Source organism: Neophocaena asiaeorientalis, unplaced genomic scaffold (genome assembly GCF_003031525.2).
Source record: "Neophocaena asiaeorientalis asiaeorientalis breed wild unplaced genomic scaffold, Neophocaena_asiaeorientalis_V1.1 scaffold6, whole genome shotgun sequence".
Taxonomy (NCBI): Eukaryota; Metazoa; Chordata; class Mammalia; order Artiodactyla; family Phocoenidae; genus Neophocaena; species Neophocaena asiaeorientalis.
The window spans coordinates 1,644,386-1,662,277 of record NW_020174424.1 but is presented as its reverse complement, the minus strand read 5'-3'; the positions used below and the strand labels follow the sequence as shown (position 1 = coordinate 1,662,277).

The 17,892-nt window shown below is 40.1% G+C and overlaps 1 protein-coding gene across 2 annotated transcripts in view; it reads right to left on the bottom strand.

Annotated features, from left to right (window-relative positions):
* Positions 1-17,892, bottom strand: part of NOSTRIN (nitric oxide synthase trafficking) — a 57,646-nt gene that overhangs the window by 12,785 nt on the left and 26,969 nt on the right. For both annotated transcript variants that reach the window (XM_024756649.1, XM_024756648.1), the window contains exons 7-10: positions 16,051-16,149; positions 9,930-10,055; positions 4,629-4,727; positions 4,406-4,531 (exon numbers count right to left, since the gene is read on the bottom strand). In XM_024756649.1, the coding sequence (XP_024612417.1) occupies positions 4,406-4,531; positions 4,629-4,727; positions 9,930-10,055; positions 16,051-16,149 (450 nt within the window). The remainder of the gene's footprint in view (positions 1-4,405; positions 4,532-4,628; positions 4,728-9,929; positions 10,056-16,050; positions 16,150-17,892) is intronic.

The window sequence follows — 17,892 nt, the reverse complement described above, 5'->3', positions numbered from 1 at the left end:
AAAAAAAAAAAAAAAATGGTGCTGGGAAAACTGGACAGCTACATGCAAAAGAATCAAACTGGATTACTTTCTCTCACCATATATAAAAATAAACTCAAAATGGCTTAAAGACTTAAACATAAGACATAACACCATAAAACTCCTAGAAGAGAACACAGGCAAAACATTCTCTGACATAAATTGTACCAATGTTTTCTTAGGTCAGTCTCCCAAGGCAATAGAAATAAAAACAAACAAATGAGAACTAGTCAAACTTACAAGCTTTTTCACAGCAAAGGAAAGCATAAACAAAACGAAGAAACAACCTACAGAATGGGAGAAAATATTTGCAAAAGATGCAAACGACAAGGGCTTAATTTCCAAAATATACAAGCAGCTCATACAACTCAACAACAAGAAAAAAAAAACCCAATCTAAAAATGGGCAGAAGACCTAAAGAGACATTTCTCCAAAGAAGACATATAGATGGCCAACAGGCACAAGAAAGGATGTTCAACATCACTAATTACCAGAGAAACACAAATCAAAACTAAAATGAGGTATCACCTCACACCAGTCAGAATGGCCATCATTAAAAAGTCTACAAATAACAAATGCTGGAGAGGGTGTGGAGAAAAGGGAACTCTCATACACTGTTGGTGGGAATGTAAGTTGGTGCAGCCACTGTGGAAAACAGTATAGAGTTTCCTCAGAAAACTAAAAATAGAATTACCATATAATCCAGCAATCTGACTCCTGGGCATATATCCAGACAAAACTGTAATTCAAAAAGATACATGTGCCCCTATGTTCACAGCAGCACTATTCACAATAGCCAAGACATGGAAACAACCTAAATGCCCATCGACAGATGAATGGATAAAGAAGATGTGGTACATATACACAATGGAATACTACTCACCATAAAAAGAACAGAAAAATGCCATTTGCAGCAACATCATAATAAGTGAAGTAAGTCAGAAAGAGAAAGACAAATAACATATGATATCACTTATATGTGGAATCTAAAATATGACACAAATGAACCTATCTACAAAACAGAAACGTAAAATAGATAGCTAGTGGGAAGCAGCCGCATAGCACAGGGAGATCAGCTCGGTGCTTTGTGACCCCCTAGAGGGGGAGGATAGGGAGAGGGGGAGGGCGGGAGCAGCAAGAGGGAAGACATATGGGATCATATGTATATGTATAACTGATTCCCTTTGTTATAAAGCAGAAACTAACACACCATTGTAAAGCAATTATACTCCAATAAAGTTGTAAAAAAAAATTCAAAAAACTGGAAGAAAATAAAAACACTGACAACAACAACAACAAAACCAGAATTATGGACATAGAAAACAGACTGGTGGTTGCCAAGAGGAAGGGGGATGGGGAAGGGGTGGAGTGGGAGTTTGGGTTAGCAGATGTCAGCTTTTATATATAGACTAGATAAACAACAAGGTCCTACTGTATAGCACAGAGGACTATATTCAATATCCTATGATAAACCATAATGGAAAAGAACATAAAGAAAGAATATATATATATATATATATATATATGTATAACTGAATCACTTTGCTGTATAGCAGTAATTAACACATTATAAATCAACTATACTTCAATAAAAAATTAATAAAATAAACTCAAAATGGATTAAAAACTTAAATCAAAGACTTGAAACCATAAAACTTCTAGAAGAAAACACAGGCAGAACATTCTTTGACACTGGTCTTAACAATATTTTTTTTGAGTATGTCTCAGGCAAGGGGAACAAAAGCAAAAATAAACAAATGAGACTACATCAAACTAAAAACTTTTGCACAGTGGAAGAAACGTCAACAAAACACAAATGAAACTTCCAACAAAACGAAAAGGCTACCTACTGAATGGGAGAAGAAATTTGCAAATGATTTATCTGACAAGGGGTTAATATCCAAAATATACAAGGAACTCATACAACTCAACATCAAAAAAACCAAACAACCCAATTAAAAACTGGGCAGAGGACCTGAATAGACATTTTTCCAGAGAAGACGTACAGATGGCCAACAGGCACATGAAAAGATGCTCAACATTACTAATCATCAGGGAAATGCAAATCAGAACCACAGTGAGCTATCACCTCACACCTGTCAGAACGGCCATCATTAAAAAGACAACAAATAAGTGTTGGTGAGGATATGGGGAAAAGGGAACTGTGGTACACTGTTGGTGGAAACTACCATACAATCCAGCAGTTCTACTCCTGGGTATATATCTGACGAAAGCAAAAACATTAATTTGAAAAGATATATGCACTCCAGTGTTCATTGCAGCATTATTTACAATAGCCAAGATACTGAAGCAACCTAAGTTCCCATCAATAGATGAATGGATAAAGAAGATTTGTTATATATATAATGGAATATTACTCAGCCACAAAAAAGAATGAAATCTTGCCATTTGTGACAACATGGATGGACCTAGAAGGTATTATTCTAAATGAAATAAGCCAGACAAAGAAAAACAAATACTGCATGATTTCACTTACAGTGGAATCTAAAAAAACAAAGGAACAAACACAACTAAACAAAAACAGAATCATAGGTATAGAGAACAAACCAGGTGGTTGACAGGGGAGAGGGCAGAGGAGGAAAGAAATAGGTGAGAGAGATTTAAGAGGTACAAACTTTCAGTTACACAATACATGAATCATAGGTATGAAATGTACAGTGTGGGGAATATTAGTCAATAATAATGTGATAACTTTGTAGGGTTACAGATAACAACGAACTTTATCATGGTGATCATTTTGTAACGTATAGAAATATCGAATCACTGTGTTGTGGTCCAGGAACTAACATCATGTTGTAGGTCAATTATACTTCAAAAAGAAACAAGCTCATAGAAAAAGATCAGATTTGTGGTTACCCGAGGTGAGCGCTGGGGAGAGGAGGAATTGGATGAAGGTGGTCAAAAGGTACAAACTTCCAGTTACAAGATAAGTAAGTACTGGGCATGTAACGCACAGCATGATAATAGAATGAACACTGCTGTGTGTTATATATGAAAGCTGTTAGGATAGTAAACCCTAAGAGCTCTCATCACAAGGAATAAGTTTTTTTTTCTATTTTTTTAAGGTTCTATCTATATGAGATAACGGATGTTCACTAAACTTGTGTAATCATTTCATGATGTATGTAAGTCAAATCATTATGGTGTACACCTGAAACTTATACAGTGCTGTATGTTCATTATATCTCAATAAAACCAGAAGAAAAAAGAAAAGATATAATCCTCTAATTAGGTTAAAGTTTTTCAAAGGCAAGGACCAGAAAGGATGCTGACAATAATTTGCATCTCCTAAGATTCATGCCTCTGTGTGATCCCTTCCCCTTGAGTGCGGGCTGTTTATTGACTTGCTTCTAACAAACAGAATCTGATGAGATGTCACTTCTGAGATTAGCTTATAAAAGACTATGCTTCCATCTTGGACACTCTGGCTCTGTCTCTCCTGCGTTGCTAGTTCCAGGGGAAGCAGGCTGATATGCTGTGAGCTCTCCATAGATGGAGAGACCCATACGGCAAGGAACTGATACCTCCCGCTAAAACCGTTCCCGAGGACCAGAGGCTTGCCATCAGCCACGTGAGTGAGCTTAGAAGCGGATCATCTCCCAGTAGAGCACTGAGATGTCTGCGTTCCCAGCTGACACCTTGATTACAGCCCTGTGTGGGACTCGGGCACCCAGCTAACCCACACCTGGATTTCTGACCCACAGAAACTCTGAGATAATAAATGTTTGCTTCAAGCTGTTGAGTTTGGGGGTAAGTTGTTATGCAGCAACAGACAAACCAATGTGATACACGGTAATTATTTATAGAGTCTGAAGATTCAGTCTTGGGGGAAGGGACAGATCAGGAGTTTGGGATTGACATGTACACACTGCTATATTTAAAATAGATAACCAACAAGGACCTACTGTATAGCACAAGGAACTCCGCTCAGTACTCTGTAATAACCTAAATGGGAAAAGAATTTATAAAGGAATAGATACATATATATGTATAACTGAATCACTTTGCTGTACACCTGAAACTAACACAACATTGTTAATCAACTATGTTCCAATATAAAATTTAAAAAATTTTTTTAATTAAAAAAGTAAATGAAATAAAATATTTCCTTCAAAAAAAAAAAAAGATTCAGGCTAAAACCCTGTTTGGAGTTCTTCCCTTGCAGAGAATACCAAAGACAGGTTTGCATTGCCCAGTCTGTAAACCACACAGTTTTAAAATTTATACGGACTGTGAAAAAGTCAATATTTTTGTTTCCTAAACAATACGTTTCCTTTACAATTGCTCTCAATTCTTTTCAAAATGAATCCCTCAGTATATGACTAAGGTTTCCCATGAATGACACTTCCTTCCATCCCATACTTACAAAGTAATCAGTTAATAGGAACTCAGATTTATTTTCTGTAGATGAAACTGCGGTTTCTTGCATGAGAGCCTGGATATCATTTTCGACATCTATCTTGCTGATGGCACAGTGGATCTGCGTGTGGCACTGCAATGCCGAGGAAAGCAGAACAAGGTTGCAGAGGACATGTTTCCTGCCAGTTCTTACCATGCATACCAGAGATGGCGAATTCTTTACTACTCACTGTGGTCAGGGTTTGGCCAAAAACAGAAATATGTTGTGAGTACTGGTTTAAGTTATTGCATAAGAGTTGAATTCTTTCCTTCTCCAGCTCCAGGATGCTCTGAGAAGGATGAAAAATGAGATTAGATCAGCCCACTGTTATACAAAACTGAAGTCACCCACTAAGCACAAACACAACGAAGAAAGTCTGAGTGAGCCGTCCTGTCTGTGCCTCTTGATTACATTATATCCACATTGTGGAGGGGGGTAGCTTCCCAGGACAGGAATGTGATTTGATGTCTGTCTTATTTTATCCTCCATTAGGATCAATTTAACTCACACACTTTCTCCAGGCTTTTGTGGGCCAAAATTAGCACATAGGTGGATGCCACAGGTTACCTGATGTTCACAAAGAAGGGGGAGAAAGGAATCATTTGAAAAGAATCTGTGGGTTCCAAAAAAAGAATGAAGCCCAGTAAAACCCACGTCTGTATCTTGGAAATGCAGTCAGACACTAAGTATTTCTAGAATTGTTTGCAGCACATACAAGGCATTCTGCCGGTTCCGGCAGGGACAACGATGATGAGATGCAAATTCTCTGCTTAAGAAAATTATGTGATGAGAGCAGAAGCTTAAAGTCTGATCAATTCATCATCCTGACCTAAAATTAGGCCTGGGGGTCAGAGACCACTCTTGGAAGGTGGCAACACAGCCTCCCTGTTTTATGCGGGATGACAAAAATTCCACTTTTAGAGTTTTATGGCTTTTAGCTAGGAAGAGTAAATAAAGTAAGGGAGGTCACATTTGCCTTGTCAGCCATTAACATTTTAGAAAAAGTTAGTTATTTGATTCTCACCCCTCACTGCTAGCTGAGCTACAGACTGTTTTGAGGAAATACAGGGACGCTCAGCGACTAGGCATTGTCCAAGAAGGCTGGGTCAAGTGGAAATGCAGGGGGGATTCCTAAGCCTTGTGAGGGCCATAGGAGGCTGCTGGGTATGTGCCCCGAAGCCCGTGGGCTTCGACAGAGGTGGCAAGTGTCCAAGACAACATGCCTCATCCCGTTTCTGTAAGGACAAGGCCTGGGCTTTCCCCCTTTATCCAGGGGCTAGGTTGGTTCCTTTCATACCCGCCATCCCACCCTGCTTCTTCCCACACAGTAAAGAGTACTCATCAATAGTCCTTCCTGAGGAAGAAAGCCTTCTTGGGCAAATTGGTGGGTGGCATTATCGTGGAAATAAGAAGGGCGGACTGCGTCTCAAGGCCTTTGGTAGGGTGGAGGTGGGGAGACATCACAAAGGCCACTGGCTTCTCCCATCCTGTCTTTCAGCACACCTGCAGGGGCCACTAGTCTGTCCAGCCTGGTGTTCCTTTATACCCTTGTGTGTAGACTGCATTCACATCCTGCTGTTATTTAATCTATGGTATATAATCATTAAATTTTCAAAAAATTTTTCTGTGTAATAGTTACATGAAGTTTACCTGTTTTTAACCATTTTTAAGTGTACAGTTCAGTGGCATTAAGTCCATTCACATCGTTGTGCAACCATCACCACTACCCATATCCAGAACTGTTTTCATCTTGCAAACCTGAAACTCTGTACCCATTGACAATAATTCCCCATTCTCTCTCCCCTCATCTCCCCTGGCAGCCACCATTCTACTTGTTGTCCTCCATGAATTTGACTACCCTAGGTATCTCTTATAAGAGGAATCATACAATATTTGTCTTTTTGTGTCTGGTTTATTTCACTTAGCATAAAGTCTTCAACATTCATGCACATTGTAGCCTGTGTCAGAATTTCCTTCTTTTTTAAGGCTGAATAATGTTCCATTGTCTGTACTTACCACAGTTTGTTTACTAGTATATAGTCATTTTAATGCTGCTATTAAATGCAAGTGGTAAAAAGCTGGCAGTAACTGTGAACATCTATGTCAACCACATGCAGATTTCAATTCTGTACCAAGTGTCCTGATGTTTGAATCGGGAAGCCTAGAGCTCTGTTCCCCCATGGCTACCTTTTTTGTCTAGTCAGAAGCTGCACAATTTTTGTAAGTCAATGGGAATGAAATACCTTTGTTTCTGCTCTTGGTCTCCTGAGTCTTTCTCCAAGATCTCAAGTACCAGCCATTTAAATGTGCCCTCTGTCCCCCAGGTACAGGTTTAAAGACACAGAAGAGTAGCCTAGTAAATGTAATGCTTCATCAAAGGGCACCAATCATATGCCTCCTCTAACAAATATGTAAAATAAATTCTGCTCAGTGTCTTAGACCTCAAGTGGGACAGTCTTCAAAAAGAAAGAGTCTTTATATTATGGGGAAAGATCTAGAAAGCAGCTGTTCTAGTTTAGCACCGTGAGCAAAGGACAGGACAGAAAACAAAAGCCAGGTTTGGGGAACACACTGCATCCCTGCTGGGCAGCTGTTTCTATACTGTGACAAGTGCTTAGCCACTAGCATCAATCTTTGACTAGAATAACCAGTGTCCCTTGGTGGCGATGGCAATATTTAAAAGATTTTAATTTCATTTCAGGGAAATCATTAAGATGATCTATGTCTGCTCGTGAAGAGAGGCTGAGACAAATTCCACTGTGGGAAGTGGAAATCCATATCTCATTTAATGAATTATTGCTTTCTATTATTTTGTTCTTTTTGTATAAAATAGGTCATAGAGAAGCAAGATACTCTGGAGGACCTCAAATTATCCTCCTGTGCTTTCATAATAGCACATGAGAGGAAAGTGGGATCAAAGAGTTATCAAGGAAGAGTAAATGGAGAGGCTGTCTGGGGCCCAGGCTTCACGATGATTCACACTCTTCATCCATTCTTTTCACTTCCTGCTGTCCTGACCTTCCGTTTGTACTACCCGGGGAGATTGGAGTGACTTCATTTTCATCTAAATTGTTTTCATAAAACTGATCAAAGAAGTACCTTGTTTTTTCTATAGCACGAACTCTCAAACTTTAGTACGTCTAGAGATCACCTAGGCCCCTTCCTAAAATCATTCAGAAGTTCTGACTTACCCCGTCTAGGAAGGCATTCAGGAATCTGAATTTTAACAAGCACCCTTGACATTGTCTTGGGGCCATAAAGGGCTACAAGAAAATAAATTTTAAAATCATTTGTAATTCTTCCACCTAGAGATGACCACTGTTAACATTTTGATGTATTTTAGTCTGTCGAGGTATGTGTATGTATGATTTTATCTTCCTAGTTATCAACCAAATTATTCAAATTGGTATCTTGTTTTTTCACTTAACATTATACATAAGCAGTTTCCAATGCCACTAGTCTCCAAAACACCATTTTAATTAATAGTGCCTTGTGTAGAGTGTATTGATTTATTTAGTCATCCCCTTAATTTTGGCCATTTGTATTGCCTCTTCCCTTTTACTTTTAATGTATTTTTAACAGAAATCTGTATTTTGTTTTTCATCTACTTTCTCAAGATGGATTTATGGAAAGGAAATTAGGTTTTTCAACCGAGGTCCTAGGAGAGAATTAAACCCTAATGTCCTAAGGCATCTGTTATCTGCAATGAGTTACCATTTCTTCTCTGCATCTAGAGGGTATTAGTCACTACCATCCTTGGGGAACTGAGAAAACAGTCACTCACATTATTTTCTGTGTTCCGTGGTTCAGATGAGGAACACTAGTTGATAATGTGAACATTTTTAAGGCTGTTTGCATTTATTGCAAAAGGCTTTCTAAAATAATTCCTCTAGTAAATATTAACAGTACCAAACATTTGATTTGTGGTCACTTTTGATAGAGTGGCTATTATTATCATTATCATTATTATTATTTGGCCACACTGAGCAGCTTGCAGGATCTTAGTTCCCCAACCAGGGACTGAACCTGGGCTCATGGCAGTGACAGCATGGAGTCCTAATCACTGGGGCACCGGGGAATTCTCGAGTGGTTATTATTTTTCAAAATATATTATAGGTTATTTCTAACAACTGAATTGTTTCTTCTTGGAAGGTAGGAAATGTGGCTTGAACATAGAATAATTATGAAGTATTAAGACTAATTTTGACATGTGGTTTGTGCAATTGGTTTCATTACTTAATAATTGCACTTGAGACTTTACAGTATCTAGTAAACTACCTTAAGCATAGTTCAATGAATGTTCTCTGAAAGAATTTGTGAATCCAATCTGCAGAGTAAGAAGGGGTAAGAGGACACTTCATAAGACGTTAAAATACATTCTTATATTCCATTTTTACAGAAGAATGGTGGGAGAATGGAGAAAAAAATGAAATGGAACAACCCTGGTTGACCCATCTCCACTTTCCACACTTCTAATAAAATTCCATTTTAATTGAGTTCAGCCCACTTTTGTTATGTGTCTTCATGAATATCACATTTTACTCCTGTTGTTTGCAAACAACTGAGAATGAGGAATACATAGTGTAATATGTGAGTCAATGACTTGTTGGTATAGACTGAGTATGTACAATCCAACAAAATACTAAGTAAGGGAATCCTTATTGGTTACAGTTAGGCAAGGATGACTCGACAGGAGTATCTCAGGTGGGTCTAGTAGGGCTTGGTTTGGCACTCAGGGGGCAGAGGTTAGCTCTAAGCAAGAGGATAAGCTTAGAACTTAAACTTACAACTCTTATGGGAGTAAGAGGAACTGTGTGAACTCAAAGGAAGAGGGGGGAGAAATACCAGTGGCCTCCAGCATGGTGGTAGCAATAAACCAGGAAACAAAGAGGATGAAAGGAACCTTTCTTTTTTTTATGGAGATTCTGACTTGTAGTAGATTCTCTACCTGATTTGGATTCTAATTAAAAAACCGAGTCTTAAATATTTTTAAAGCTCAGTTGAAAGAAGCTCTTTTGAAAGGTAAATGATATACATCTTGTCACCATCACGAAGACTTTATAAGCAAAGAAGATAATTTCCATAGCTTCAACATAAAAGTTGGGACTGCTGAAAGCAGGCTGGGGTGGAAGGAGAAGGTGGAGGAGGACCCTAACAGGAGAAAAGGGCACTGAGAAAAAGGAAGGAGAGACCTAGTAAGAGCCTCTGATAAGGGTCCTTAGTAACAGCAATACCTAACACATCTCGAAGGCCAGCTAGACGTCCGCTACACCAGGAATCCTGGCAGCCATACCAGTAAGAATCATAATTATCTCCCGTTGTTGTGATATAGATAGAAAAATGAGACGGATGGAGACATCTAGGTTAAGTGTTTTTCTCATAGCCCTTGAAGGGTGCCTAGAAGATAGAATGCGAGCAGTGATTTCTCTCCCACACAAAGCTCTTTGGAAAAAGAAAGAAAGAAAGAAAAAAACTTGAATGCATAACTTACCTGGAAGCAATTTTCCAGTGTGTTCTCCCATTTCAGTCTGGTAGAACAGCTGGCCATGTTTTTTTGGTAGTAATTTTCATCTTCTTTTGACAACTTCTCAGTTGATTTTTTCAGTTTATTGAGGAGCTAAGGTAAAACATCAGTGTCACGTATTCATGAACGCATTTATGAAAGCCCTTTGTAATTCTGGAGAAAGAGTTATATGCATCCCAATGATGAGTTTCTTATCTCCCAGCTAAAGTCATAAACAGTGACAACAGATGACAAAATCAAAGACCTTTCTCAGAAAACAGGGATGTCAGAAATGAAAGGAAACCTAAGAGCCTTTCAATAGGATTCCTACAATTTTTCACGAGGAAATTGAGGTCCTTAAATACCATGTGATATGCCCACTTTCATCAGATGAAGGAAGAGGCCAAATGACAGGTGCAGAGAAGCGAGTACAGATCAGGAACCTCCAACTCAAGGCTGTAATCTACCAATGATGCCCGTTCTCTTATTTCGTAAATCCTTCAGGCCTCCGCATTTCTTACCGGGGCAGGTAGAGATCTGCACGATCAGATAATTTATAAAACTAGCATTAGGCCTGGAGACCATCCTCTCACTCCACTTTCACTATTTAAACTCTGCATTATAACTCTGGAATCAGACTTCAGGATTAGAGTCCTGGTTCTGACTACAGGTGAGTTTACTTAAACTTCAAAAGCCACAGTTTTCTCATCTCTGTGATGGGGACAGCGATGCTCCCACTTCACTGTGTTGCTCTGAGGAATCAAGCAGGTGATACAGGTAAGAAACAGTGCACACCGCTTGACAGTTAGTATAGCACTCAAAGACTAGTGAGTGTTACTATTACTAGCGAAGAAAGAGCCTGAGATACATGCCATAGTTCACTGCAAGTTATGGACAGCTTGACAAATGCTTTCCTGTCATCCTGACCCCCAATGATACGCTCCTTCACAGAGAGCCCCTTCTGGCCAGTCACCAAAATTGGCCATCCTGACTGTGAAAATCAAAGTAATACAAAACTCTCTGGACCAGGGTAGTTTGAATTGAATTCTCAAAATGCTCAGACACATAATTTCACATCTCTGAGAAAGGAAGAAGTTGTATTTACATGAATGATTCTCAGACTTTAATATGCCTAGGAATGACCAGAGATTCTTGGAAAATTGCAGATTTTCAGGGTTCCACCAATAGCAATACTAATTCAGTAGCTCGGTAGTGGGACCAGGAAATCTGAATTTTCACTGCCTCCTCAGGTGATTCTGATGCAAATGGTCCTCAAGCCACAGTTCAAGGAGTACCAAGGAGCCCTGTGATTTAAGCAGTTTAGGATTTTCAAGGACAGAGATAAAGGTTTTTAAGAATGCTCCTCTTTATGTTTAAGGACACTTTGACTAACGTTTCAGTAGCGAAGAACATTCGTCCAAAATGCTGAATATTAACACCACTCACTTTATTATTCCAGTTGATATGCTAGCCATTCAACTGTCCCTCAGCTCTGATGTATGACCTACCCAGGACACGGATGGTTTTGTATATCAAGTGTAATGAGCCATTTATCTATAGAGATATGAGCTTGTGAATTTTAGCCTGATAATGATACAGAGAAAGGGTTGCATGTGTACCATGGCTATACTTGGCTAAGTCATTGTTCTTTGATTCTTACTGAGTGTGCCCAGCAATGAGAACAGAGTCAATCTGGAGACTGACTGCACAAATCTCTACCTGTCCTGGTAAGAAATGCCAAGGCCTGAAGGATTTACAGAGTAAGAGTACAGGAATCATTGGTAGATTACAGTCTTGAGTTGGAGGTTCCTGATCTGTACTTGCTTCTTCTCACCACTCACGTTCATCAGCCTACACTCTATAGAAGTTTCTGCTCAGCAAATTTACAGCAAATAACCCCAAACATATACAGAAGAAGAATGGAGACTCTTATATTCTTATTTAAGGAACTTCTCAGAAACTTTTCCTAAAATTTGTCAAAGATAAATACTTTTTCTTTCCTCTTTTCTTTCTCTTGGAACAAACATCGATTCATTAATTCATTAATTCATTCATCAAACATTTCTTGACTGCCACACCGTGTCATGTACTAGACACTGGGAATAGATAAAGGAACTAGACAGGCTCCCCCTCTAGTCAAAGACCCACACAGGCCATTGTTATCCTGTTTGATAGATCCCAAGATGATAGAAGTATTCAGGTGTCACAGAGTGGGTGCTCACAGAAATGATCCCTGTGTGAATAAACCTAAAATGAAAGTAGGAATTGGTGAGGCAAAATAGCATGACATGATACCAAAAAATATTTTGGTGAGGTTGGAGCACACAGTTTGAGAGAAATAATAGCAAGTGAAAATGCTGAAAAGTTAAGCAAGGGCCAAATCAGGGAGGGTCTTGAGGGCCACACAAAAGAGTCTGTGCTTTATCCTGAGGTCACCTGGAAACCTTTGAAGGCTTTTTAAAGGAGAATAACATGCTCAGATTCGAGTTCCAGAAAAGTCAGCTTGGCTTGTGTATGGGGGATAAGGAGAGGAAACACTGAAAGCCAAGACACCAATTTGTCAGTTGGAGTAACCCAAGCAGTGATGATGGTGGCCTGGGAGAGAGGAGTGGCAGTGGGGAGAAATATAAGTAGATAAATTCAGGAAGTATTTGGTTTAGGACTTAGAATTGGGAGGATATGGTAGATGGTGATATTCAAATATATAAAAAACAGAGGAATAAAAAATATTTTTGGTAGAGGGAAGTGATGGTTCTGATTTTGGATATTGAGTTTGAGATGCCAGAGAGCAGTTCAGAGACTGGTTTGGGCTGGAGACATAAGTTTGGGTATTGTCAGCAGAGACATGGTAGCCAAAGCCTTGAGAGTATATTTGTTGAGTACGTGCTGTGTATTGAGCACTTGAGAGCACTGTGTGGGACGCTGGAGATATGATGCCGACTAAAACAGAATGAGGCCCAGGAGAGAAATCATCAGGCACAACAATATAGAAAGTTCAGGCAGAATGAGGGCAGTCCATAAAGGAGCTTAAGAAAAAACTGACAGAAAGGAAAACCAAAAGAGTAAGATGGCGTTGTAGTTAAAAGAAGAGAATGTTTCTAGAAGGGGAAAGTCAATGATGCTCAATGCTTCTAAGAAATTAAAGTCAGAACTGGAAAGCACCCATTAGCTTTAGCAACAAGGACCACGTATTCAATGGCAAGAACATTTCTCGCGAATTGGTGGGGAAAGCTTGGTCGGTGGTTTGAGGAGTGGTTTGAGGAGTGAACGGGAGATGAAGTGGAGACAGAGCACAGATAACCCTTCCAATAAATCTTATTGTAAAAAGAAAGAGATGATGATATCTGGAGAGGAGCAGGAACAGGAATATCAGGGAGACAAAGGGTGTCTCCCTGATTCTTCCTACTCTCCCAAGATAGAGGGAAGTTGAAAAGGCTGATGGGAAGCAACCCTTAGAGATACAGGAGAGAAGGGAATAATCCAGGGAAGGGCCTCTGAGAGGAGGCTGGGATGGGAATCAGAGCACAAGATGAAGAATTGGCCTGTCGCATTGCACACAGGACTTCAGTAGGGAGGTGGCTGTCCTGACTTCTATTTACTCTGTGACGCTGGAGGCAAGATGGTCTGCTGAGAGTGGGTGGTGAGGATGGAGGAGCGAGAAGAATGGAGATGCAGATCAGCTTCTGGTGAGAACAAGAATTGCTGAGCAGGAAAACAGGAAGGATTGCTGAGCAGCACCGAACCAGTCTGGCTCAAGTGGGAGATCATGGGCACGTCTGTGTGAGATGCAAAAATGAACGCCGCCTTAGGCGTTGAGTTTTAGGACTAAAATAGAGAAAGCTACCAGATAAAGTGATGACGATGGTAGGGGTCTGTGTTGTAATGACAGCCAAGGGCTATGGTTGACAGGACCAGGTGGAGGAGGGCAGGGGAGGATCATGAACTTCCGCCTCCCAGGGAGGCTGCTAATGAGGGAAGGAAGCAAAAATTTACCACTTAGCTGCCCATGCTTTTGCCTTTGTCATTCCTCGACATCAATAAAGAATAGCTTCTAATGAGGGCTCCAAATGCCTACAACGAGGTCCTGGAGCTTAGGTTTTTAACTTACTTTGGTTTTGCCTCCTCTTCGGAAGCTGTCTCATTATTCAGTACCTGTTATAATCATTTCAAACTGTGAAGATTGACACAAGAACCTTGTGATATCTTGCTAACAATGAATCTAAGTTATTCAACTGATAGTTTCCTCAGATGAAATAATAGAGTTACTTGGCAATGACAATTCTCTTTTTCTTTTAAGAATGTTTTGGGTTGCAGTGGTGCTGCCTGCACTTCCTTAGGGGGACTCCATCTCTGGGGGAAGATATTGACTATTTCAAAGGTTTCCAATCTGGGGCACATACCATAAGGGGTGTCCAAGATAATCTAATACTCCAATATTAGTTGTGTTCATTTTTGCCTAAAAAGAGTGTTCAAGCTTACTCTTATTCAATATATGAATTGATATTGGTGCCCATGTGTGGACAGTTGAGGATTCTGAAGTGTTCTGGAGGGAGAGTGGGCGTTTTGTAACATGAGAAGCTGATGTGGGTCCCACAAATGCTTTCACTCTCAACATCCTAGGACATGTGCCCATCGGCAGAAGTCTGGATCATACGGATTTACAGATTTATTATCCACTTTAATTAGGTTAACACACACAAAATGAACACATGCCTTAAAAAGATGTCTGCTACGAAGCTGTAGATTGATGTTAACACAAACAATGTAAGCACAGGAAAGCCACAGGAAAATGCCAGAGCTGACGCTTTCTCCCACTCCCGATTACAGGTGCATCGTCACCCACATGAAAAGGCAAAAACTGGCATGATCTAGTGAGAGCTGATGAGAAGCTGACCAAAAAACTGACATTATCAAGAAGACATACTAGAAATGCAAATTTATATTTACTATGGGTAAGGGTGAGCCTTGCCCCACATGTATATTTTGTCTGTATATGTCACTTAATCACTATATGAAGACATCATGATTAGCTAATCACTGAAAATATTATTTCATTTTTACCACATCCTTCAAATATTTCTACTTTGTTATGTTGTATAATGTTCATAACATTAGTTTAATATAAAAAGTATTCTATATAATATACAAGATAGGTAAAGTACATTATATAATACATTATGCTATGTGTATATATTTTTTACTTATTTGGGGTGTGAGCTGAGAGGTGTTTAATCGGGCTCCTTATCAAAAATATTGGAGGGGCTTCCCTGGTGGCGCAGTGGTTGAGAATCTGCCTGCTAATGCAGGGGACACGGGTTCGCGCCCTGGTCTGGGAAGATCCCACATGCCGCGGAGCAACTAGGCCCGTGAGCCACAACTACTGAGCCTGCGCGTCTGGAGCCTGTGCTCTGCAACAAGAGAGGCCGCAATAGTGAGGCCCGCGCATCGCGATGAAGAGTGGCCCCCGCTTGCCACAACTAGAGAAAGCCCTCGCACAGAAACGAAGACCCAACACAGCCCAAAATAAATAATTAATTAATAAAAAAAAAGAACTTAGCACAGTGCCCAGCACACAGTAGATAATTTAAAAAATATATATATATATTGGACTCCACTGGTTTAATTTGTCATCTGTCAATAATACCTTTTAAAAATATATGGGGACTGGGACTTCCCTGGTGGTCCAGTGGGTAAAACTCTGAGCTCCCAATGCAGCGGGCCCGGGTTCGATCCCTGGTCAGGGAACTAGATCCCGCATGCATGCAGCAACTAAGAGTTCACATGCCGCAACTAAGAGTCTGCATGCTGCAACTAAGAAGCCCACATGCCGCAACTATGAGCCCGCATGCCACCAGGAAGATCCTGCGTGCCACAACTAAGACCCAGAGCAGCCAAAATAAATAAATATTTTTTTGGAAAAGATCTCTAAAATATATATATATATGGGGACCAGGAATAACTTAGGATCCTTCTCATATTCTACCACACTACAGCCCTGCAGAGACCCCACACAGAGGGGGAATCAGCCACTTCTCCTGTGTTCATAGCTAAGGGCAGGAAGCCCATCCATCTCTAAGCCATATGCACTCAGCCGGCCATGAGAGGTTACCTTCTGCTTCTCCTTCTCAGTCGTAATTTGCTTGGAGCTTTCTACAAGATGGAAAAGCGCTTCATGCTTCTTGGTACTAACCATCAATTTCTTCTTGGCCTAGAGTCAAAAACATACAAAAAAACCAAAAAAGGATCAGAAACTGATATCAAGAGAAAAACTCTTCTGTTCTGGAACAAGTTATGTTCACGTGCTAGCTTGAACGATTGTGTATGTTTAGTTCTTCGTTTCTGCCCTCACCTCAAAATCTGCCTAAAATATCACAGTGGCTAACATTTTGCCCTGAGAACCACTGTGTATTTTTTTCATTACACTGAGTTCATTCAAGAGGGTTATACATTTTGTTAAATCACCAAAGGCTTGTGAGTTTCCAAAACATTGTTCTAGCTAGCATAATGCAAGGCAATGGCTTTACCAACCCCCGTACCCCTGCCAAAAAATCACAACAAACATGGAAGACTGCTGGCATCATTCTTTTAAATCTGCTTGGCCACAATTGAGGTCATTTTAAGATGCTCTCTTAAAACTTAGAGCAAAAGAAAAATTTTGCTCCCTGATGCCTGGGCTTGAGAGCTGGGCATCTGCCTGGCATCTTGTGAACTACCCTGCATTTGTGGTGGGCAGGCGGAGGGAGGGGTCAAGAAGGAAGCAGCATTCAAAGTCCCTTACTCTGTTAATGCCTCCAGCCTTGGCCTGCGTTATGATGTGGGTGATCCGTCATTCCCTAGACAGTCCCAGCTTGGCAGAGCAGGATGCTCCAGAGATAAAACCAACAGAATTTGGTTTGAGTTGGATTTAGCCTATTCAGGAACTGGGTTGATTGAAAGATGCTATGGTTTTTCACCTCAAGTTGCAATGACTGTAAAACCAGAGAATGAAGGGAAAAGTCCAGGTCTTTCTTTCCCTAGGAAGTCAGAGGCAAAGCCTTCTGAAGGTCTCTAAACATACGAAACCTCTACAAAATGGAATTCAAGGAACAAGAAGCTCAGAGACCCTCCCCTCCACCTTCTGTCAGTCACATGCCTGCTGATAAATGAGAGTAGGAGCCAGGAGCATTTGGTTCTTTAAGGCTCTTCATTCGAGTCTCCAAAACAGACTACACCGCATTACTGACATGCTGAATCCCTTGAACTGTAACTGGAGAGAAAGCTATTATAGTGCAAGCATTTTATGTTCTCTAATTTCTCTGTCAATCTTCATAAAAAATAAAATCGTTCTATTTAGAAAAATTACTTGATGGAAACTGGGAAATAAAAAAAGATTTTTTTTTTTGTTCCTGAAAGCAGCAGCAGTTACTGAGCATAGTTTCTCTTTTGGTCCATTGTATTGCATTTCCTGTGAAAGCTGAATATTTACAGAATGTATTTTTAAAAACAAATTCTGTTTAAGAAACCTCATAAAATCAAGAGCAAAACTGAAAACAAACGACTGGACTCTCGTTTATGGAACCTTTAAATATTCACTATAAAAGTGATTCTTGTGAGCAGTCCTTTACCAGGACTGTTATTGTGGGCATAGAAATTCATTTATCTCAAACATTTCTGATTAATGTCCTTGTCTTATGGGGTCCTTGGTTCCAGCAGGAGCTTCAGAGGCAACACTGAGGGCTGAGACGCGGCTGCCTGTTTCTGAGGGTGTCTCCGCTTTTTTTGCACTCATGACCATCTACTTGGGAAAGAAAGTTCTCTTTGGGCACCAACCCTTTGAGATGAAAGAGAGAATTTCAACTTTGGTAGCACAAGTCCCCTCAAAGGGAATCATTGGGTTTTCTGAGCAGATTCCCTCTCCACTGGCTTCTAGTCCTTCCTACTCGAAATGAATTCCTCCTAAAATGGAATGTTC